The 23,733-nt window shown below is 42.2% G+C and overlaps 1 protein-coding gene across 1 annotated transcript in view; it reads right to left on the bottom strand.

Annotated features, from left to right (window-relative positions):
* igdcc4 (immunoglobulin superfamily, DCC subclass, member 4) overlaps positions 1 to 23,733 on the bottom strand; it is a 58,780-nt gene that overhangs the window by 13,903 nt on the left and 21,144 nt on the right. Inside the window, exons 5-11 of the mRNA XM_030044421.1 lie at positions 18,397 to 18,530; positions 9,686 to 9,820; positions 8,842 to 8,994; positions 5,551 to 5,961; positions 3,877 to 4,041; positions 2,975 to 3,112; positions 2,074 to 2,256 (exon numbers count right to left, since the gene is read on the bottom strand). Of these exons, the coding sequence (XP_029900281.1) occupies positions 2,074 to 2,256; positions 2,975 to 3,112; positions 3,877 to 4,041; positions 5,551 to 5,961; positions 8,842 to 8,994; positions 9,686 to 9,820; positions 18,397 to 18,530 (1,319 nt within the window). The remainder of the gene's footprint in view (positions 1 to 2,073; positions 2,257 to 2,974; positions 3,113 to 3,876; positions 4,042 to 5,550; positions 5,962 to 8,841; positions 8,995 to 9,685; positions 9,821 to 18,396; positions 18,531 to 23,733) is intronic.

Raw genomic sequence — 23,733 nt, 5'->3', positions numbered from 1 at the left:
AAATTGAGGTTCAAGGTTGCTAGTAAACAGTGCATTCATATTCTAGACCAATGTATTCTCTGTACTCTCTCTGTTTTTTGTGGGTTTGTGTGCACACAGGCATACATACTGCCTTTTATTCACACCTTATTCCATATGCTGACCTTTCCATGACCAACGTGATAGCAATACCGGCGATGCAGAAGAACCAGATGAATGCTGATGTATATGTGGCCCATCGCCAAGAATGTTTTACACATTATTCTCTTCAAGCCCTTCCACATTCCTAACTTGTCTAGCAGCTATGAAAAATGTTCACATGTAAATGGATTACATGCCACCCACTGCGATGTATTTTGTGCTGTGTATTGCAACTCCTGGAAAATCTGTGAAACCTTGAATAACTGTCGGTGTCAAAGGGTCGAAAAATGACACTGATCAAACTCTGGACCAGCTCGTGCGCAGTTTCAGTGCTTAACCTTCATGGCAAGTGTCAGTTCATTAAGCCTGATGAACATAGAGGGCTCTAGTTTCGCAGACTGGGTGAGGCGGGGGGTGGGGGGGATTTTTGCAAGTTTGGCACGCCATGCGCGCTGGCGCAAGTACTCCGCCGTCCATCCTACTGGCGGAAGGGAGGAGAGAAGGCGTGGAGTGGGTTTGACACAGCCGATTCACTTTAAACCAATCAAATGAGGCCCTGTCCTCGCCTTTAAAATGCGCTGGGGGAAGGCATAATGAACGTTTACACAATTGACGTGGAAGAAGAGAGCAGCAGCAACACACACTCAGGACAATGAGGTCAGTCTTGACTGCTGGAATGTTGCTGAAACTACCTGCCATCCATCCATCCATGCATCTATCCTTACATTCGTCTTCCTCATTCCCCTTTCTTTCCATTACCTACCTGCCTCGCATCTCTCTTTTTCCAGCTCTGTCACTGTCTGTTAAAGTTACTGATTTTTACGAGCAAATATAAATTTAACTGTGAAGCCCCCATTTTTAATGAATGTTTTTACCTAAAAGGATAATCCTCGCCATCTTCATATAAATACATGTTTGATTTGCAACTTTCAATTCCATCACTTACTGATGCAACGACACACTAGAGATTAAAACAAAATCCGGTTCATGAAAGCTTTTACATTCGCTGTTCTAAACGCCCAGTGTCTAGCAAGGAAGTGATGCCTTTTACATTTTCGATTTGTGTGGAATATTTATATATATGGAAGAAGAACTGTGTAGTTAACACAAGCAGCCCCAGACACCATGAATGGAAGAAAGACATCACCATACTGGACACATTGTTTGACTGACAGGTGATCAGGTTGGGTTTCCATTACGCATGCCAAACGGGGCCCATCTCCTTTGATTTGACATCAGTTGTGACGGGACAGTCGATATGGAGATAAATTTATGTGCTGATTGAGATAGTAGCATTGAATAGTGGTTTTTGTGGGTATTTATTCCATTGTTAATGTGCCTGACACTCTGGAAACCTGCCTGTGAGGCTTTGGTGACTTCCACTACACCGGCTCCGCTCCATCTTGCGCTGAAAGTAGACGTGGTTTCAGATGGCGAGCTTTGAGTGCACCTCGGCGAAGCCTTTTGGCACGAAACTGTCACTGCACCAAGCTGAATCTGTCGACACCTCCCCCTGCTGCAACACCACTTCCATCTCAGTGCATCTCTGTCTGCCAAACTACCAAACTACCAAACTGAGCGTGCCTCAGGTTGCGCTGGTCCAAACTAGCTCTGCGGGGTTTTTTCATGTCCTGATCAACAGGATCATCAGTTGTGAAAATATTATATGATTAGCAATCTATGAGATATACAATTTTCCAATGGATTCCTATGACTGACAAACCTTTCAGGTTCCCACTGTGGCCCTGCTGACAGATTCCATGACTTACCCAGGACTTTCCCTAACTCAGCCAGAGCACTTTTTAGACAAGAGCTTGTTCTGGTGAAAAACATCTGAAAGCCACCACCTAATAAAATATGAGCTGCAAAATACATTCTGGTACTACATATTCCTGCGATGTGACCCATTGCCATTTAACTTAAAACATGTGACACATGTGGTGTCTTTCTTACCCATGCTGTGATTGCTGTGACTGTAGTGGGCTAGTGTGTGGTGCTGCACCCACTCTGATGGGACCCCAAAGCCGGCCCCTGTGCCAGCTGCCATCCTCAGGCGGTAGGCCTGGTTGGGCTGCAGCTCTCTCAGGGTGAACTGGGTTTCATTACCTCCCACCTCCACAGAGAACACATTGTCTGCTGTGGACACAAGCGCGTGCACACACACACACACACACACACACACGCACACGCACACGCACACGCACACACACACACACACACACACACACACACACACACACACACAATGAACATCTTGACTATCTGATGCACAAAATGTTCTTTTTAGCAATATATACACTATATTCTTTTACTGGATGATTCATTAGACAAACTGCATCATCGAAAACATGTGCACCTTAACAGTGCAGCCACTGCTTTCAGTAACAAAACAGCAGACACTATTTTATATGATAGTTCAATTACACTGCTATCTGTCAAGGACAGCTTGTTATGAAAAAGCTCTATTCGAAATGAACTTGATACACCCAGGGTCAGTACGAATGACTGCTCTGCTCTGCAGTGCACCTTGTATAGGTCGTATCTGCATAACTTTATCAAATTCAGGTTCAGTCCAACACTCTTAACCCATTATCTATTGTTCTCAGAAAACAGAACAAAGTAATGAAGGACAAAAATAAATGAGAATGAAGGAGGAGAAGAAAATGATTCAGTAAAATAGAGAAAATCAATTAGGCCAAAATTCTAGCAATCTGAAGCAAAGTTCCTGAATTATATCCTTACTATGAGTGATTATGTTGAAAGGTATGTTTTCATCATGTTCATGCAGGCTCATCACATTCAGCTTTTTTTTTTTTTGTCTTTTCTGTCATCTTGGTTCGCAGAGGATGCTCACCTTGATCGAGAGTGCTGTACTCAATGCGGTAGCGGGTAACAGCTCCTCGGCTGTGCTGTGAGGACAAGGGATGCCACATCAGCCTGATGTCTGTGGGGGATGTGCTGGCAATAGACAGCTGAGGAGGCGCACTGGGAACTGGAGGAGGGCATAAGAGGACATCCTAAACTGTCTTATGATGCACATTCTTTGGTTTTAACATTTTATTGATGTGTGTAATCAATGGAAAGTTGAAAAAACACTGCACTTATTATTAATCTATTACTTATAAAATCTTTAAAAGCCACAGAAATGTGTACCAAACCAAGGTCTCTACATGAACCACACTGGGGAATGAGGCAAAGAGGCTTTCAGCTGTAACTGGGTGCACAGATGTGGTGGATCTATTACATACACATATAGGCAGTGGCAGCTTGCAGTACCACTCCCTACAAGACTCGATTACCTTGAAACATATCTGTATCTATATCTATATCCAGCGAATGCTTCCCCTTCTTGCCAGCTGCAGCTGTATATAGGTTGACCATAATAGTATTGGATAGACAACAACAATTTGCGATATAATCACTGAGGGTGCTGTAAAAAATGCTTTAGTGGATTAGGATGTAAAGGAGGAAGCAAATGACATCGAAACTGCTAGTATTTTTTTTTTCTTTTTATCATTGCATTCAGTCCTAAAACAACACTATTTTATGCTCAGTTACACTGCTATCTCAAGGCCAGCCTACACTAAAACTCTGGAGAACAACATTTCAAATGTATATATTTATACGGATGATTCATGAACTCTTGCAAAGCCTTCAGCATTACAAGGTTGGCGAGCTAATAATTAACAAAGTCACTCAGCAAATACATTGGAGGTTGATTTTCATTGTGTCTCTACATAATGTCTGATTACTCACCATCCTCGAGCATCTCCACAGTGACACGCAGGGAGGGACGACTGGCACCCATGGGAGAGTAGGCCACCACAAAGAAGGTGTAGGCTGTGTGGGGAAGGAGCTCCTTCACATGATACTCTGTGGTGTCATTGTTCATCGCAAACTGGTACTCCACATTGTCTGAGCCTGGGAAAGATGAAATTACACAAATGAAATACAACAGATCTTACAAGGATTTCCAAAATAGTGTGCATATACTTAGTTATCCAACGGTTAGTTACAGCTTTTCAATATGCCAAAATATTTTTGAGATGAGACATTTCAAATGCATTGCTCAAATGAATAAGCCACATGCACTTGTATTGGAAGAAGAAAAAAAATACATCTGACACAAATAAATTATGGTGCCGAGGAGTCCTTATTTTTTGGAAGTAGTTGTGAGTAGAACTCATTGCTTCTGTTTCGCGCTTCTGTTTTTCCCTTCTCTTTCTCGCTTCTGTTTCTGCATGCCCTTAGACTTAGACTTAGACTTAGACTTCTTTTATTGTCATTGCACAAAAAAACACAGCAGTGAGATTTTGGCAACGAAATGTCGTTGCTTGGCTTCCGGATTACAGCAGAGATGGAATTGTGGGACCGTTTAGGTATATATAAATATAAATATTATACATAAATATAGTCTATATAACTGGTATGATATGGTCTATATAACTAGTGCTAAAAAACAGGAGCTAAATAGTAATGAGTGCAATTTAGAATAGCTAGATAAAACAGAATGTACAACAACAGACTAAACAGTGTAAACAACTGAATAACCAGTATAAATAATAATGAGTGCAATTGAGAATAACTAGATAAAAACAGAATGTAAACAACGGACTGAGCAGCGTAAACAACTGAATAACCAGTGTAAATAATAACGAGTGCAATAAGAACAGAATGTAAACAACAGAAAAAGAAACAACTGACTAAACAGTGTTAACAGTGGAAGATTGCACAGAAATGTATTGTCCATACGTAGCTGCTGGGCGGGCGGGGAGGGGGTTATTGCACAAATAGGAGGTAATTAATTCTCCTCATCCCAGGGGTGTTTCCCGGACTGGGCTACACACCCTGGGCCTGAAGAAACCATACCTCCATAAAGGGATATTGCACAGAAATGTATTGTCCATACGTAGCTGCTGGGCGGGCGGGCGGGCGGGCGGCGGAGGGGGGTGGGGGTGGGGGGGGGTTATTGCACAAATAGGAGGTAATTAATTCTCCTATTTGTGCAATAACCCCCCCCCACCCCCACCCCCCTCCCTCCCTGTTCAGGTAGATCAGTTTCAACCAGTCAGCACTAAGCCCTTAACTGGATCAGGTGTGCCAAAGCAGAGCTCAAATCAAAACTTGCAGTACAGGTGGCACTTGAGGACTGGTTTGAGAATTACTGATCAAATTGATTTAGAAAATGTTGCATGAAAGCCAGGGGTTTTAGAATCCTTTCAACATACAGAGGAGCAGGTGCTCTTTCAGTTAAAATAAAAAACTCAAAATCGCCAGAATTGAAGCAATAAAGTTTTACCTGACAGTGATAATATTCACATAGGCATTAAGGTACACACAAGCACATGCACGCACGCACGCACGCACGCACGCAGCACGCACACACACACACACACACACACACACACACACACACACACACACAAACACCTGCGGCACGCTGGCAGTGCACAGAGTAGCCGATGATCTGGTCTGAGTTGTGCTCGGGTTTCTCCCAGGTGAGCAGGGCTGTGGTGCTGGAGTAAGGCGTGGCAGACAGATGGCGTGGAGGGCTGGGCAGACCCTCCCTCACGATGACTGTCAGCTTGGCAGTGGCACAGGCCGTGCCCAGGCTGTTGTCCGCGATACACTGGTAGTAACCCGCATCCTCCAGTGCCAGTTGGTTGATGAGCAACACCCCAGGGCTCTGGGTTTTCACCCGTCTGAATGACTTGATGGGCTGGCCATTCTTGAGCCAATGCAGCACTGGAGGAGGCTCCCCAGAGCTGTTGCACACAAACCTGGCTGTGTTCCCCCGGGACAGGGACACTGTCTCTGGTGGCTGGAGGATCATTGGAGGGGCTGTTGCAAGGAGGGAGACAAGAGCTCTGATTTAACAGGGATTATACTTAATTCCTACACTATTCCTACACTAGATAGTAAAAAGAATAAATTTACTCTCATGATTTGGCTTAGAGATTCCTTGGTTTTCTACTATAAGAAAATATCATTTTTAAAAATCCAGTAGTGGGGAAAATACAATTTCACTTGTTTGATGCTATTCACTAATTTTTAAGCAGAGGCAATAAGATCAGTCTTGTCCACCTATGGTCAAATAATCAGACAACTGGGTTACAGTGGATTTTTCTGAATATATTTAAGTGAAATTTCAATGATTAATATTTGTCACTATCTATGTTCAAGTGATACATTTCTCACTAAGTAACCATTTCCAGTGTAGGAGGACTGATTTAAATGTAGGAAAATTGTTTTCATTTCCTTTTAAAACATTAGTTGAGCAGCTCACCATGTAGCACACGTACCATGTAATACTATGGCTAAGCTGCAGAGGCCTGGGTTCAGATCCGGCCTCTTTTATTTGTATATCAACTTTCAGAAGAACATTACAGAAATATATATAACTTCACCGTATAGAATTATTAGATAAATGTCTGGATTTGAAAGTCATGCACTGTCAGTCATCTACCAGCTGATCAATACACAGACCACAATCCATTCTCTGACAAGGTGATCTATTTACATGAACTCCAGTGTTTCTGTGCTTCTTCGACATCGACTATTACACTCAATCTGCTGCCTGGTAAAGCTTTACCCTCAGAGGTAAGCCTACAGTGGCTCTGCTCTCTGTGTACCCATGGAGGTACACTATATTACCAAAAGTATTCGCTCACTCATTCAAATGATCAGAGTCAGGTGTCCTAATCACTTGGCCTGGCCACAGGTGTATAAAATCAAGCACTCAGGCATGCAGACTGTGAAACAAGACATTTGTGAAAGAATGGGCCGCTCTCAGGAGCTCAGTGAATTCCAGCGTGGAACTGTCATAGGATGCCACCTGTGCAACAAATCCAGTCGTGAAATTTCCTCGCTCCTAAATATTCCACAGTCAACTGTCAGCTCTATTATAACAAAATGGAAGCGTTTGGGAACAACAACAACTCAGCCACGAAGTGGTAGGCCACGTAAAGTGACGGAGAGGGGTCAGCGGATGCTGAAGCGCATAGTGCAAAGAGGTCGCCGACTTTCTGCACAGTCAATTGCTACAGAGCTACAAACTTCATGTGACCTTCAGATTAGCCCAAGTACAGTACGCAGAGAGCTTCATGGAATGGGTTTCCATGGCCGAGCAGCTGCAGCCAAGCCACACATCACCAAGTGCAATGCAAAGCGTCGGATGCAATGGTGTAAAGCACGCCGCCACTGGCCTCTAGAGCAGTGGAGACGCGTTCTCTGGAGTGATGAATCACGCTTTTCCATCTGGCAATCTGATGGACGAGTCTGGGTTTGGAGGTTGCCGGGAGAACGGTACATTTCAGACTGCATTGTGCCGACTGTGAAATTTGGTGGAGGAGGAATTATGGTGTGGGGTTGTTTTTCAGGAGCTGGGCTTGGCCCCTTAGTTCCAGTGAAAGGAACTTTGAATGCTTCAGGATACCAAAACATTTTGGACAATTCCATGCTCCCAACCTTGTGGGAACAGTTTGGAGCGGGCCCCTTCCTCTTCCAACATGACTGTGCACCAGTGCACAAAGCAAGGTCCATAAAGACATGGATGACAGAGTCTGGTATGGATGAACTTGACTGGCCTGCACAGAGTCCTGACCTGAACCCGATAGAACACCTTTGGGATGAATTAGAGCGGAGACTGAGAGCCAGGCCTTCTCGACCAACATCAGTGTGTGACCTCACCAATGCGCTTTTGGAAGAATGGTCAAAAATTCCTATAAACACTCTCCTCAACCTTGTGGACAGTCTTCCCAGAAGAGTTGAAGCTGTAATAGCTGCAAAAGGTGGACCGACATCATATTGAACTCTATGGGTTACGAATGGGATGGCACTTCAATTCATAGTATGAGTAAAGGCAGGTGAGCGAATACTTTTGGTAATATAGTGTATTTGCATTGCACCCCTGCTACTTTTAACATGCTTGCATGAAACGGCTTAGTGTAGAGCCATGAATATCAAACACACAGTGACTGTATTACCATTGTTGCAGCCTTGTGAAAAAGACAGTTATCAAACTCGCTGCAATGTGAGGAACAGCAACTACAATGGCTGCTTGAATTTAGTGGAGGTTAGCAGCTTACCATTGGGTTTGCTACTTAGACTCTGGTGATTAACCACATATATTGAAATTAAAACCTCTATCCCTCAATATTCTTGAGATCCTTTAATTTTATATATTTTTGCTTTTCAGTGGGGAATGTGAAATGATAAATGTTTGTATGATAGGCACACACATGCAAACACACACACATACACACACACACACACACACACACACACACACACACACACACACACACACACACACACATACACACACACACACACACAAAAGGTTTTAACCAGGAAGTAAAAGCATGGCATGGACTCACACAGGGGCTCTGAGTGCAAAGGCCCAGTTGCCTTTAGTTTTACGCCTACAACAGCCAGAGAGGCATCATGAGTATAGCCCAAGTCTCTGATACAACAAGGTGTAGGGTCTGAGATGTAGCATGGGGCTAGACATTGGAGCCTTTAAATCTAACAGAAAAATCTTAAAATCAACTGTGAAATTAACAATAAGCTGACGACTAAGGAATCTTGTTTTCTGGAGGGATAAGCACTAAAGTGGCAGGATCTGATTTTAGACCCATAAGAGAAAATTTTTAAGACGCCATTGCTCTGTGACAAATGAGCAAATGTGTCTCAGAGATACCATATCAATATAAAACTTACCAGGCACCTGCAGCTCAGCAGCAGCAATAACAAACTCTCTGGTCTTGGGTTTGTTGGCTCGGCAGACATAGACACCAGCATGATGGCGCCTGGTGTCCCGGATCACCAAGTTTGTTGCCCGGACGACCACATCAGTGGAAATGGGCTTTCCATCTGATCAAAGAGGAAACAAACAAAGAACAAAATGGAGGGTCGTCTCAGAGATCAGGCATAATGGTGCTAAAAGTGAGATTGGCCTTGAGAAAATTGGAGATAATTTCTTAGGCTTTCAGTTGCCTGAGATACAGCATAAAGGACAGAGGCAGAAGTGTGTCGACGATGAGTAATTTGGCCTGTGTGATCCCGCAACCTGGCCAGCAGGTGGCTCTGTGACATTTGAGTCTGGGTTCAGGTTGTTTCCATACTGGCACAATACAGCGGGGGACACGTTGCCAAATCTGACAGCAGGAGACGGGAATTCCAACAGTTTCACAAGGCGTCATTCTCACCCGGACTGCGCTGTTTACAAGTGTGTGTGTCCAGAGTTTGAAGGTGCAAAATAACTGAGTTGACAAAAATCACGGATCCACTCAGCATTGTTCCAGCAATTTAACTTATCTCATGTCAAAAATGGTTCATAACACTAAAGAATAAAAGAGACGTGATCTCAAAAGTCAACAATATAAAGGCTATGTTAATATTAAATATGCAAATCTGATACAACAGTGTTGATACTTTGTCTCTGCGTGTGAGAAAGACAATGAGGGAAAGAGAGAGAGAGGAAGATGGAACCAGTGGAATAAAAATAAAAGGACAACACAGGCTGAGAACTGGAGAGTCAGGGTGTATGGTAGCTTTGCTGTACCTTGCCTGCTCCAGGATACCAGAGGTTTTGGCTGGCCTTGCGCCATACACTCCATCACAGCAGGGTGACCCAGCACCACTGTGGCATTCTGAGGCGGCGCCACAATCACAACACTGTTCAGGGCTTGGGTAGAGCCTATAAATAGAAAAACAGGATGCAATTTGGGATTATGGTTGCTACAAAAATTAGAGACGCTGGCTTGTAACTCCAAAGTTGCCAGTCTGAGCCACCATATCCGGAAACTGGATGTTATCCCCTCCCCTTGGGAAAACCTCTTTTAAATCCCAATACCCAGCCATGGATAGTAGAAGTTTCCACAACCCATGGATGTAACTGAAAGACAGCAGTTGCTCAGCAAAACTCTTCACTAGATAAATTCATCTTAAAAGGATGAGGGAAATTGAAAACTCATGGCGGTCTTTAAATTCTTATCAGCATCATTTGCATTTGATACATATTGCAAGAAGAATCTACGGGAAAATGCATTTATTTATTTACTTATTTATTTATTTGAACAAGCAGCCCACTATGGACACCATAATTAAACTCAGCATGGCACAACACTGCTTGTATGTTTATTTCCCTGATTACATACATTGTTAATATGTACTACCCAGGACAAAATAATGAATCAGGAACTGAACAAAGCGGCATGGTAGTCCTTGGTTTACACTCAGTGGTTCACCTTATTTGTTTATTTGTAATTGCTTAAGGCATACTGATTTTTAATCTGGATATTTATGACAGTAATCCTTTTTGTAAACTTATTTTGTGATTATGTGTGCTTTTAATATTTAATATTTCATTTTCTTTTTACCATTTTAACTTTAGTGTGCTCCTTTAATTACTCAATATTTCTTGTTTTGAATTTGGTTAAGGTGCAAGCCCACCACTGTGTCTGTGACTCATTTTCAACTAATGGGATATAACTAACTGGGACACACTGTTGCCTGTCAATTACAGTACAAACCTAAGATGGATAAGTTGGGCTGACAACATTCAGAATGACACTTAGTTATGCTTGCTTTCCCCAGGAGTACCAGCATGTATACTGCAACAATATTTGATCAGTGCGATGTAGAACAAGTCACCTCTGTTTAGTTTACTGGATTGCAGTGATGTGAAGTGTCATCTGAACTAGCACTACTCAGCACTATTTTTTTCTTTCACCAGCCATAGATAAGAGCACTGTTGATTTAGGTGAAATATAAACACTGACTAGCTTGAGAATTACACAAAGAACATCCATGCAGTAGTAAACCTCCATCTATCCTGTCCTGTCCTGTGGTTTATTTGAAACATTCATTTTATCTTATCTTTCAGTAGGAGAGCACTGACCCAACATTAGACAGATCAGCTTACACCGCCACAGCCCTGGACGGGCTGTGATGCAAACATGTTTATTGCAGTGGAGATGGTCAACATCATTATTTTTATTGCTTATGGCAAGGATTAGGCTTATAAAATGAGCCAAAACAAATGTAGTTTGGTGGTATAGTATAGTATAGTACATGTACAGGACAGTGTTTTGATTATTGACTGCAATTATGCAAAATATCTTGCGGCTGTTATTTGACTATTTAAAAAAATAAATGAATGAATAAATAAATTGATGATAATTTCTCTATGGTATTTGAAAGCTTTGATGTTGACACCTTTCCAGTTCTCCACCACCTGCCCAAAATGTTGCCCAGTATTGGTTGTTGACAAAGACTGCTGGGCAGGCAGAAGCTGAAAACTAAACACATCTCACTGTGCCTTTTACTAACAGAGACCAATCCACTAAGGAACCGCTAACTTTGGAGAAAGACTCACTGAGTGGAGATAAGAGGAGCGAGGAAAAGGAAGAGCCAGAGGGGGAGGTGGTGTTTCAAAGTGAGAAGGAGACACCTCAGGACAGGGAGAGGGCAAAGAGCAGGGCTGACGCAAAGAGGAGAGGAAGAGAAACACGATGAGATAGAAAGAATGCTTCTGTGAGAGAAAAGCGGAGCCATTTCGCCAGTTGATGGATTGTCACCGCCGTTTTACTGTTATAGCCAATGGCTCCTCTCCATTACATAAAGATATAATTCATTTTTCTAGGAGAACACTGGGCTTTGGGCTGATGGGACAAGATACTCCCAAGAACACCAATGTCAGAGGGCCTTGCACCACTGCAGCTCAGCTCAGCCCCGGCTGTTTCAGCGGTACATAATGCTAATGATCCCCAGGATGCAGCCCGGGATTCTGTAAACACATTATAAATTAATCATTGAGATTACATACAGCACTGCTTGGTTATGCATGAGGCTTTAAGTGGGTCACTCTGCCTTTGCAATGGAGGGTGTGCATTCATAGGGGCCTTGTACAAGTATGATAGGTGTAGGTGGTGTGTTAACCATGTGAAAAAAAAGAAGAAAAAAATACAAAGGGGAAGAGGAAAAAAGTAGTAGGAAAGGGGAGGGAGTAAGAGAGAGGGTGTTTAAGGCAGCGGAAAGCTTCATATTTTCTCCATGTGCTCCAGTCATGGGAATCAAATAAACTCGATGCCCCCGGCAACATTCAATCAAAGCCAAGAGGTTGAGGTATTCTATTCACAGAGCTCTGACGTGGAGGCGAGTAGTGATGGCATTGGATCTGACGTCTGTTTCATGTACTGACTCATAAGAGTGCCTTGAGTGGCATCCTCCCAGGGTTCCAACGCAGCAGCAACACCATCAAGGGAAAACAGTCTGGGTGCGTTAGCCTCCCTTATAATTGAAGGTGTTAAAAGAGTGTCCCGGTGGTTTAACCAGTAGCACGCGTACTATTAATGCTGGGTCCTTGGCTGCATGACATAGCCTCTCTCTCTGCCCTGTCTTTTCTGTCTATCTCTACTAAAACTGCCCAATAAAGCAAAAATGCCAAACCAAAAAAGCGAAAATCTTAATTGGAGGTGTGAAAATCCTAAATGGGGATGCAATAGGAAACATGGGGATGAAGCAGGATGACCACATGAGCATTCTGTGTCTATACTGTCTCCACACATTAGCAATTTGTGAAATACTGTTTAAATCAAATCTGTAGACAGCACATTGTTTTTGCAAAGCCTTTTGCAAATTTTGTAACTTTATTCATGAGGAAATGGACAAATATTGTATAACAAAAAAGGTTCTGGTAAAGAATAAAGCAACCATACCAGTGTGAAAAATTAAATAAATTAAGGGTTAACTTGTGCTCAGCAGAGAAAACGTTTTTCAAGTGTAAGGATCAGAGTAAATTGCCAATAATCTGCAGCAATTTTGGAGGGAAATAAATAAACTGGGGCCTCTAGAACAAGTTGATTCCAATGGAGATTTTAATGACCACATATTGAGGAAGTGGCAAACAGATTATAGGCATTTGCATGCATAAAAGTTTCTCACTATTTAATGGGCATTTCTTAAAATAAATTTGTGAGGCAAAATGTGAGCTTGAAAACAGGATGAGCAATACAGCACTTTGCCTGAATCATATGCTGAATATTGGGATCACACTATAAGAGTTGCAGAAAGTGGTAGATGAAGCTAAAGCAAATAAAGCTGTGAGTGTAGAAGAAGTCCTTGAATCTCCAAATTTGGTGTGCATTTTACACGGCACTATACAGTCTGTATGAAATAAATCTATAAATTCAAACCTATCCCTAAATCTGCAAAAGTTAACCCTTGAGTTCCATTAAACTACAGATGTATTAGTTTGATAGTTTGTATTAGTTTGGATATACTGTATTTAGGTGTGCTCAGTAATAGATTTAACAGCCTCTTAGAATCTCTTGGGTTATTGCTGGAGGAGCAGAATGGCTTGTATGACAGAAAAGGAATGCATTGATTGACAATATTTATGTTCTATTCTCAGTTGTGAGAGCAAGAATTAGAGAGGTGAAAACATGTTCCTTGCTTTGTTGATTTCAAGCCTTTTGATTGGATCAGCTGAGACCTTGGTAAGGTATTTGAGTATTTTTTATATCATTAATGTATTATGAACTGAGAATATCCCTTTTCTCTGTGGATTTTTAGGCATGATGTTTAATTTAAGGATGTCAAAATTCAGTCTCTCTCTGTGTCCCTTCACTTTTACTTCATCTGTGTGTCCCTCTCTCCGTCTATTCCCCCTCCCAAAAAACCCAAAACAAACAAACAAGCAAAAACAAACAAACAAACAAACAAACAAAAAAAACCCCCACAAAAACCATGACTCACATAAAACACAATGGTTTCCACACAGTGGCCAATTAAAACTGACCGATGTCTCCAGTAGGTAGAGAGAGCCTGATAATGCGACATGGCTTTAATGTGTGCTCCCTAATGATGAAATCAGCCCTCACGTTGTTGACTAATTGACTGTACAGTGTAAATCACTCATGCCACACCTTGTAGTCTGCAGTAAGCATACACCCTTCACCACAGAGTGCAGGGTGGGTGCTGCCATCAGGAAATTCCCATGCACATATTAAAAGACATTTTCTGAATATGTTATGTACAAGAGTGGGACAAGAGTGCATTTATGCACAGCATTTGACTAATTTATACATGGGAACCCCACTGAGAACACTGGTGTGCAATTTGCACAGAACATTAAAAACTTACTAGACCTACATAATGCCAAATTATATTTCAGTAAATAAAAGGTAACAAAAAATATAATACAGATTGCATTTAGATAAATTGGAAGCCAAGTTCTATCAGTATTTCTGTACTGGTTCAGTGGTGTTGCTGCTGATGAAAATACGCTCTGAAGATCATGCTGTCACTGTTATAAAAAAAAAAAATCTAGGGGAAACCCTGTTTAGTCCGTAGCAGTCTATATCAGTGAACACGGCTGAATTAGATTTTGGGGTATGTCTGCTCCTTCTGTTTTAGATACATTGAGAACAATGAATGACTAGGAGACCAAACAAGAAAGTAAGAAATAAAAGCAGGGGTCATGGGTTCTAAGTCTTTCACACACCCCGCACTTGACCACAGAAGGTACATTAGAGGTCCCTTCTGTTAACATCATATGTTTCCTGATCTGATCCTCAAGCCTGCCCTTCTAGTTCTTTGCATCAGCACCTCTCATCAACCCCAAGGATCAGTATTATACTATTTAATCACTAAGAAACAGAAAATCCTTAATATATCCTAATTTTTACCTCACATCACCCTTGAGCTCACAATCACACTCTTCGGTGAGTCCTTCATTTTAACCCCTTGTTTCCACTTAAAATTAAGTTGGAAATCAAGACGGAGTGCCTCAAAATGTAATTCAAATCCATTCAAAGAGCTCATTCATTTTTCAGGGTCCAATTAGAAATATGTTAAGGTGTTAAACTTGAGGGATCTGGTTTCGTAGTGAATTTCAAGGTCAACACATACAGAAGCAAAATTGGTTATCTACCAAACTGATTAATCCTACTTTTTGACCTCCAAAAAGGTGTCAAGACAGTGGGCGGTTGGCCTTTTTTGTGCAGATTTATCATAATACAGTATATAGTGGGACTGGATGAATAGGTCAGTCTATGATGTGACCCCTTTGTAGCTATGGGGAAGCAATAGCATTAGTATTCCACATCCCACTCCACTGCATCATTTAACACTGTGAAGCTCTTACTACAGGAAAGTTACGAGAATTTTGGCCAGCATGCCGGCTCTAATCACCTAATTGGAAGGGGTATTCCAGTGTGCGGGTGATTCTGGTCTCTTAATAAAGCTAAGGGCTTCTCTAGCATCCTGATTTGGCGTGCCTATGATGAAGTTCTATCAGCTTGTTAAACAGCTTTCTGTCCCTAACACATAGCTACAAAGGAATCCGGTCAGATCACATGCAGTATACCATCTGCACAGCTAGATGTGTTGCTCATGAGGGACAGGTGGAGGATTGGATCAGGAAGTAGGCAGTTAAAGTAACAGTCAGTTCCGGTATGTAGGAGGGAATCAGTGTTTAACTAGATTTTGTACTATTTCAAGTAGCAAAGGTAGGTGAACACCAGAATGAGGGAAAGGGGACCTCTGATCATGATCCAGCAAGCTGCAAAAAGAAGCAAACAGCAGGCTGATTGTTACAATGCAACCAGATTTGTGGAGAGGTGCTTAGAGAGGATATCAGCAATAGAACAAGACAGAGGAGTGTCAAGAGAGCTATGAAGATTTTCACTTTTTAATCAGTTTTGGCCCTCCAGATAAAGCCATTTTTTTAACCTTAAGTGTCAGGAGATGCATAAGGCAGAGTTTGGGCACACATGCCTTGTCACTTAGTAACCACAAGCCTGCTTTACACGTCCTCCCAGCTGTTACACAGACTACATACTCGTTAAGAGTGCATTCAAACACAATTTCCTCTCAGCTGCCATTGGTTGTTAATACATGGTATTCTATAAGAAGTGGCCATTAAAAGTGGCTGTTCATAAAGAAAAATGCTGCTGCCGGTGCTTTTTCAGTCACAATGAGTTCTAGTTTCAGCCAAGAAATCATGATGTAAAGAAAAGGTTGCTATAGGGTACTCTTGGTTTCCCACAGCAACAACCAGAAATGCTGTGCTTCCATTGGCACTTGGACTTATTGGAATGAAAATAATTAATATACAAAGAAACACAAATAATATGCAACAGATCAACAGGCTGAGAGCTACTTAGGTTACTTATTGTAGACTAAGGGACCTATCTTGTGCCACCCGCTATCCGCTGCCACTACCCGCTACCCGCAAATTGCGGATTTAGGAACTTCCGCTATCCCTAAACGGTATCTAGCGCCACCCGCTACCCGCTATCCGTTATGCCGACTGCATCATTTGCGCCTGGAGGTGTGTCCGTGGGCGTGTTTCATGTGCTATCCCTAAAGTTGCTATCTTGCGCACACACTTTAGGGAAAGCGGATAGCGGATGGTCCTGACCACCCGCTATCCGCTATCCCTAAAGTTTGGGCTGTTACGAGAGCGCGCCCAGGCGGCTTCAATGCACGCCCCGACGGAGCCTCGCCACGCACACGGTCGGACTGATACCGGGACGCCGCCGGAATGGACTGAGTATATTACTCATATAGACTGTTTAGAGGAAAGACTGTTTTAATTGGACACTTACGCCAGCACGTTTTATTGTTTTAACATAAGCCAGCAGCTGTGCTATATTTTTATTTTTAATATTTTATTTGCCCAATCTACCTTGTCAATAAATTAGTTTACACATAGTTCCACCTCTGCTTCTTGTGTGTCTGTGGTGTGACCCGGGGATTTTACTCAATCAGCACAACCTTGTGACACGTCCACTTGAACACATGTGGCTCCACCTCCCGAATTAACTTGCCTATACTATAATATATAATATGTATATATATAAAGCCAACTTGCTTTAGCCTCAGTAGAAGCCCTGAGAAAATCTACCTCCCTCTCTCCATCGCGGGTTTAGGATTTAGGATTTAGGATAGCGCATCTTGCCCTTAAAGGCAATGGCACCTGGCACACTGATTGGTTTAACTGGCGTAATGCCCAAAACACACCTATGCATAATATAGCGGGTAGCGGAGGTGTTTTGCGGATAACGGGAGGTGCACAAGATAGCAACTTTTACGGGGGAACGCCTCTTCCTAAATCCTAAATCCGCAAATAGCGGGTTTAGGGAGTCTGGCGCAAGATAGGGCCCTAAGTGTGCAAAGGGAATATAGTGGATATCTCCACACTGAGAATTGGTCTCAGCAGACCAGGGAACCTGTAAGTAATATTTTAATAGACACGGACACTGCTACCAAAGGAGTGCAGGTGCAGGACATGGCCCCCTCTTCTTTTGTTCACTCCTGAGTAATAATGCAACCAAAACAAGTATTTCGAGGTGATCTGAAACATTCATAGGTTACCGACAGACCAAACGTTACACACAACCATGCCTCTCCTTAGCTGTGACCAGCAGCTCTACAGCTATGTGAGACAATGCACATTGATAAACACTTGGGTCAATCATGTAAATGTGCCAGATTATGCCAAATATGCAAGAATTAGCAGGCAACAAGCAGCCATTATCATAAGATTATATGATATGCCCTGTGGGGCATAAAGTCAAACTGAGGGTGCCACGACAGCCATGGCTGTTATGGCCACCATGAAACTGGCTCATCATGCCTTGACTCAACAGACTGATTTTCTGTTACTCTTGCAATATTTCTATTAACCTGTAGGGATGGTTGACTCCCACTGGGTTTACTCTTGATTCCTTGAAATCAATTCCGAGAATTATTTAAAAAATAAAAACTTCAAAAATTGGAATTAAAATCAACTTCAGCTGCATTTGTGACTTAGAACTTAAGAATCAAAAAAAATATTAAACACGAAAGAGTTTGTAGATCATAAGAATGACCACTGCAAAAACACAAGTTGGGACCATTTCCACCTCAGTAAATATTTTTTTTGCTTTGACCCCTGGAATCAAAACAGATTTAAAAAGGATTCCATCAATTCCACCACCTGGAATCGGAATCAGAATCGACTCAAAAAAATATGAAATGGCCAATCCCTACAGTCTTCTTGTTTATTGATGGTGCACACATGATTGCTATCAGAATCACAGCAGGAATCACTATTCCTAATTTATGAAGCAGTGTTGCAATGGAGGATATTTCAGGCAAATTATGCACATTTTTCAGACTGCAGCTTTGTGCAGAGAAGAAGTCATCTATCATACATACCACCCAGTACCAGCAGGACTTTCTCTGCTTATTAAAACATTGTAAAGCACTGCAACAGACTCCTACCTGTTATGACAGTAAGGCTGGCTTCTTGGCTGACGAGCTTCCTGGCAGAGTTGGATGCAACACAACGGTAGGCACCCTCATCCTCCTTGGTAACCCCCAAAATCTGGAGCACCCCATTAGGAAGGGAAATGAACCTGCAACACACGGGGGAACATACAGAAGGGTGACAGAAACAGAGAAAGAAAAAAGAGTGCAAGAAATAAGAATAACCCGCGTTGTGGTGTGTGGCATCAAATATTTGGCTTATGAACTTTGTATAAGTTGTGCTTTCATTCTGGAGAGGGACTGAAAGATGAGCTTTCAGTCTGAGTCAGAGAGAGAGAGCTGCGCATCAAAAAGTGATATGTGGGTATTTTATCTCTCTGGTGCAATGTATACTTGCACTGTTGATATTTACTACATCTGTCTTTCACATATAGCGTATCCCTTCATTTCTTCCCTTATCTCTGGAGGTCAGGTCCAAAGGCGGTCTAACACTAATGGTTTGAAAGTTTGTCCCCTAGGGCTCAGGCATTCAACTGCCATTCCACAACCTCTTACCACCTCTATCATAGCCTATTAATCCCACCAAAATGCAGTATGATCAGCGGTAGCCCACAGGGAGGGGGGGCAGTGAGAAGGAGAGGAAAAAGAAAGGGCAATGTAGAAGAGGAATGAGGAGGAGGGAAGGATAAGAGGGAGCAAGGGAGGGAGAAAACAAAGCAGGATGAGGAGAGAAATAAATAGTAAGAGGAAGAAATGGGCTGAGAAATGATGGGGAAATGGGGATAGAGTAGCTGGAGAAACAGTGAGGCGAATAGAGAACAAAAAGAAAGAGTGAGAGAGGGAGGGAAACAGGAGGGGGGGTTACTAGAGGGGAAAAAGGAATGAGACAGCATGAAAGCCTGGGAGCAGAGCGAGAAAAAAGACGGTGATGTACCACCCATCCTTTGGCTCATTTTTGCGAGGGGACATTAACAACAGCTGGGGTGGGAGAGCCACATCCCACCAATAAGTCGTTATAAGCAGTGAGCTGTTTGAGGTTCATAGAGGGCTATGTCAGCCATTAGCACTCAGTCCTGTGCAATAAGGCTAGAGAGAAATTCCAAGATGCCAGGGCCAGTAAATGAAAAAAGAAAATATTTTCTGTGTGTGAGTCAAATTCCAGGTGGATGCAGACTGATTGAAGGCTTTTTTCTATGTGTTATTTTTCTTGTTTTATTCTCGATTTTGAAGCTTTGTTTTGAAAAATGCTATATAAATAGAGATTCCTATTGTTGTTACCATTATGATGACGACAATGATGATGATGATTATAGGCTGTTCGTTGTCGTATGTGTGTGTGTGTGTGTGTGTGTGTGTGTGTGTGTGTGTACCTGCATGTGTGGATGCAGGTAAAACTCACTTTGTACTTTGCACTCTATTAACCATGAAATACAAAAGATAGAAGGAACTGGTGTCAAGTGAAAACCCTTGGCCTCTATGCAATTACTGAAACAGACCACGATTATCATGAACAAGTCTTTCACTCCATTTTTACTCTATGGAAAATAATGATCATTTCCAAAAAATTCTGGTTTCTGTCAGCATCACAGCACAGAAATTGCTCTTGTCAAGGATTTAAATGATACGTTGATTAATGCCGCTGCAGGCAACTGCCCAGTGCCAGTGCTACTTGACCTCAGCTCAGCACTCCATTGTTGATCAAGATATCTTTATTGATAATGTGGGTTGGTATATCTCAGGGTTTGCTCTAGATTGTTTCCTTCATTATTTTAAGAGGATAATATGGAGTTATATTTCTCAGTCAAACCAAGTGAAATAAACAGGCTGGCCTGTTTGCAGAGCTGTATGATATTAACTGAACTGAATGTCAAATAATTCTTTACTCTTAAATTCAGACTAAAGTGAAGTCTTTATCATGGGCCCTGATTGAAATTCCAGCTGAGTTCAGTCTGCCCCTAGTCATTTACATCAGTATGTTAAATATATCTACCCCAACAAACTTAAGGAGTCCTTTTTGGACATACTCTTAATTTTGAGCAACATATTAAAAGGTTGCCCAGTCATGCGTTGTTCCATTCAAGGAACACTGCAAAAATTTGATCCGTAGTGAACTGTAGTGACACAGAGGATTATGCTTATTTTATTTCAACTTGCCTTGACTGTTGTGATCAAAACCAGATACAATGGCTCCAGTGTGCTCAAAATTCTGCAGCAAGGCTTTTAATTAAAACTGTGAGATGGGACCAAATCTCCCCCATTTTAGCATCTCTTCACTGGTTGCCTGTTATTGTAAGACATCATTTTAAGATTTTGCTGATTACTTTGAAGGCTCTGCGTTGCCTGGTCCTAAGTTATGTCTCTGATCTTACAACCCCATACGAGACCAGGGGCAGAGATTGTCTGCGATTGTCAAACAGGACGCTTCAGAGAGTTCCTGCACTGAAGGGAGCCAGTTTTTTTTTTTTTTTTTTTTTTTTTACCATAATGGGCTCTAGTTTCCCGGTGCAGCACGGGGTGGCGCAGTGAGGCGAACCCCGCGCAGAGCTAGTTTCGACCGGCGAAACGGGAGACGCGGACAGTTTCCAAGTTTCACAGTCCGATGTGCACCGAGATGGGAGTGGCAGCGCAGCGGGGGGAGGTGCCGACAGATTCAGCTTGGCGCAGTGACAGTTTAGTGCCAAAAGGCTTCGCCGAGGTGCACCAAAAGCTCGCCATCTGAAACCACGTCTACTTTCAGCGCAAAGAGCAGCGGGGCTGGCGCAGTGTAAGTTTCGCTGACTGGCGCACATCACCAAAACCTCACAATCAGCACAAAGTGCTGATTGTGATCGTAGCATTGAATAGTGTTTTTTGTCAGTATTTATTGCATTGTTCATGTGCCTGACATTCCGGAAGCCTGCCTATGAGGTTTTGGTGACGTGTCCGCACTGCTCGCCAGTCTCTGCTCCGCGCCTGTCTCCTGAGCTCCGCTCCGCCTGTGGCAGTAGACCTCCATGTCAGTTGTGTAAACTTTCATTATGCCTTCGCGCAGCGCATTTTAAAGGCGAGGACAGGGACTCATTTGATTGGTTCAGGCTGTTCTCATGAAACGGTTCGTATGATATCGTACGAAAAATAATGCACAAATTTCCGTGCATTTTCCTACGAATTTCCAGCAGCACGAGCGATCAGCGCGCCTGCGCGAGCCCCGAAGCGAGAGCCTTAAGAAAAATGGCGGACATTCCTTTTATTCTCAGTGGAAAATGCAATATTTTAAGAGAGCTTATGCATTCAAATGCGTTTTGATAACATTTCTAGCGGGAAATGTGCATTTTATTTCCAAAATCTTCGTTCAGGTAGTGTATATAATGTTTACTTTGTTAGTTATTACGAAGATTCTTTCAGGTTTCTATCGTTGCTATGGCTGTTGCTATGGACGCTGCTACCACTGTCGCTGATGTAGCTTCCACTCGCCGTGGAAATCTGGGGAGGGAGGCGTGGGGTTAACCTGCTCTCACAGAAATCCGTGAAATGAGCATGACCTCCTAATAACGCATTGCGTGCTCCTCGCATGTAACCTGTTTTAATCGATTTCTATGGTTTTAATTCCGTGTGATCACCACACAAAGTGTTCACTGGAAGTCGGCGATAATCCGTGACATCACGCTGTGGGTGGTAGTTCATAGATCCCGGAAGTGCAAATTTAACCGATATTCCGGAAAAAGGTCTGATTATTAGCCATACCGTTGTAACCATCCAAGGCAGACTTACCACGAGCTATGAGGATGTGTAACGATGGCATGTGCTTCAGCCGAGTCCACAAGTCCCGTATAATATCAACTTTGTTTTAAGAAAACACGTTTTATTTGCGATGTCATATCGCGGAGAAGCACTACATTACCCATAATCCTAGTGTTTATCAGCGACGTATCTGATTTGACTTTCATCAATAAAGTCAATAAAGTGTAATAAAGTGCATGAAAGTTGATAATATGCTGATATGTTACACCATTGAACACAAACCTTTTCAGTCAGCGAAACAGAGCGGGTGGAAAAACCGCAGAAACACGTCAAAATAGCACTAACGATTTATATAGTCTATATATATATATATATATTTTTTTTTTTTCATAACACATCTTTACTCGTGGTATAAACATAGGCTACATGTTAAGGTTATGCTTTTGCTGTTGAAAAACTACCGTATGTATGGTTTTTAAACCTAAATTCACAATGTTTATCCTAACCCGGAAGAGGCGTACCAGAACTACAATCTGCGCGGAGTTGCAACACACAGAGGTGTCCTGCGCCATAGATTTTGTAGTTCTAATATGTTATGTCTATTATGTGATGTTGTGATCACTAATTTTTCAATCTGTATTATAGTTTTTGGGTGTGGGAAGAACGCCTGTTTGGTCAGATTTTCTTTATTTTTTTCTTAAGATAGTGAAATCATGTTTTTTCCATGTTTTGACACTAGTCAGTGGCGCCCCCTATTGGTTTGCCATCGGGCATGATAGTAGAGGTCAAGAGCTTTCCAAAAATGTTGACCCCGTGTCTGTGCCATTTTTTGTTGCTGCACTGTAAGCCTTTAAAAGTGCAGCAACAAAGGTTAGGATAAACATTGTGAATTTAGGTTTAAAAACCATACATACGGTAGTTTTTCAACAGCAAAAGCATAACCTTAACATGTAGCCTATGTTTATACCACGAGTAAAGATGTGTTATGAAAAAAAAAAAAAAAAAAAAATATATATATATATATATATATATATAGACTATATAAATCTTTAGTGCTATTTTGACGTGTTTCCGCGGTTTTTCCACCCGCTCTGTTTCGCTGACTGAAAGGGTTGTGTTCAATGGTGTAACATATCAGCATATTATCAACTTTCATGCACTTTATTACACTTTATTGACTTTATTGATGAAAGTCAAATCAGATACGTCGCTGATAAACACTAGGATTATGGGTAATGTAGTGCTTCTCCGCGATATGACATCGCAAATAAAACGTGTTTTCTTAAAATAAAGTTGATATTATACGGGACGTGTGGACTCGGCTGAAGCACATGCCATCGTTACACATCCTCATAGCTCGTGGTAAGTCTGCCTTGGATGGTTACAACGGTATGGCTAATAATCAGACCTTTTTCCGGAATATCGATTAAATTTGCACTTCCGGGATCTATGAACTACCACCCACAGCGTGATGTCACGGAATATCGCCGACTTCCAGTGAACACTTTGTGTGGTGATCACACGGAATTAAAACCATAGAAATCGATTAAAACAGGTTACATGCGAGGAGCACGCAATGCGTTATTAGGAGGTCATGCTCATTTCACGGATTTCTGTGAGAGCAGGTTAACC

The sequence above is a fragment of the Myripristis murdjan genome, chromosome 3 (genome assembly GCF_902150065.1).
Source record: "Myripristis murdjan chromosome 3, fMyrMur1.1, whole genome shotgun sequence".
In the NCBI taxonomy this organism is placed as follows: domain Eukaryota; kingdom Metazoa; phylum Chordata; class Actinopteri; order Holocentriformes; family Holocentridae; genus Myripristis; species Myripristis murdjan.
The sequence above is the reverse complement of the archived record's forward strand: the minus strand, read 5'-3'. Positions and strand labels throughout refer to the sequence as shown.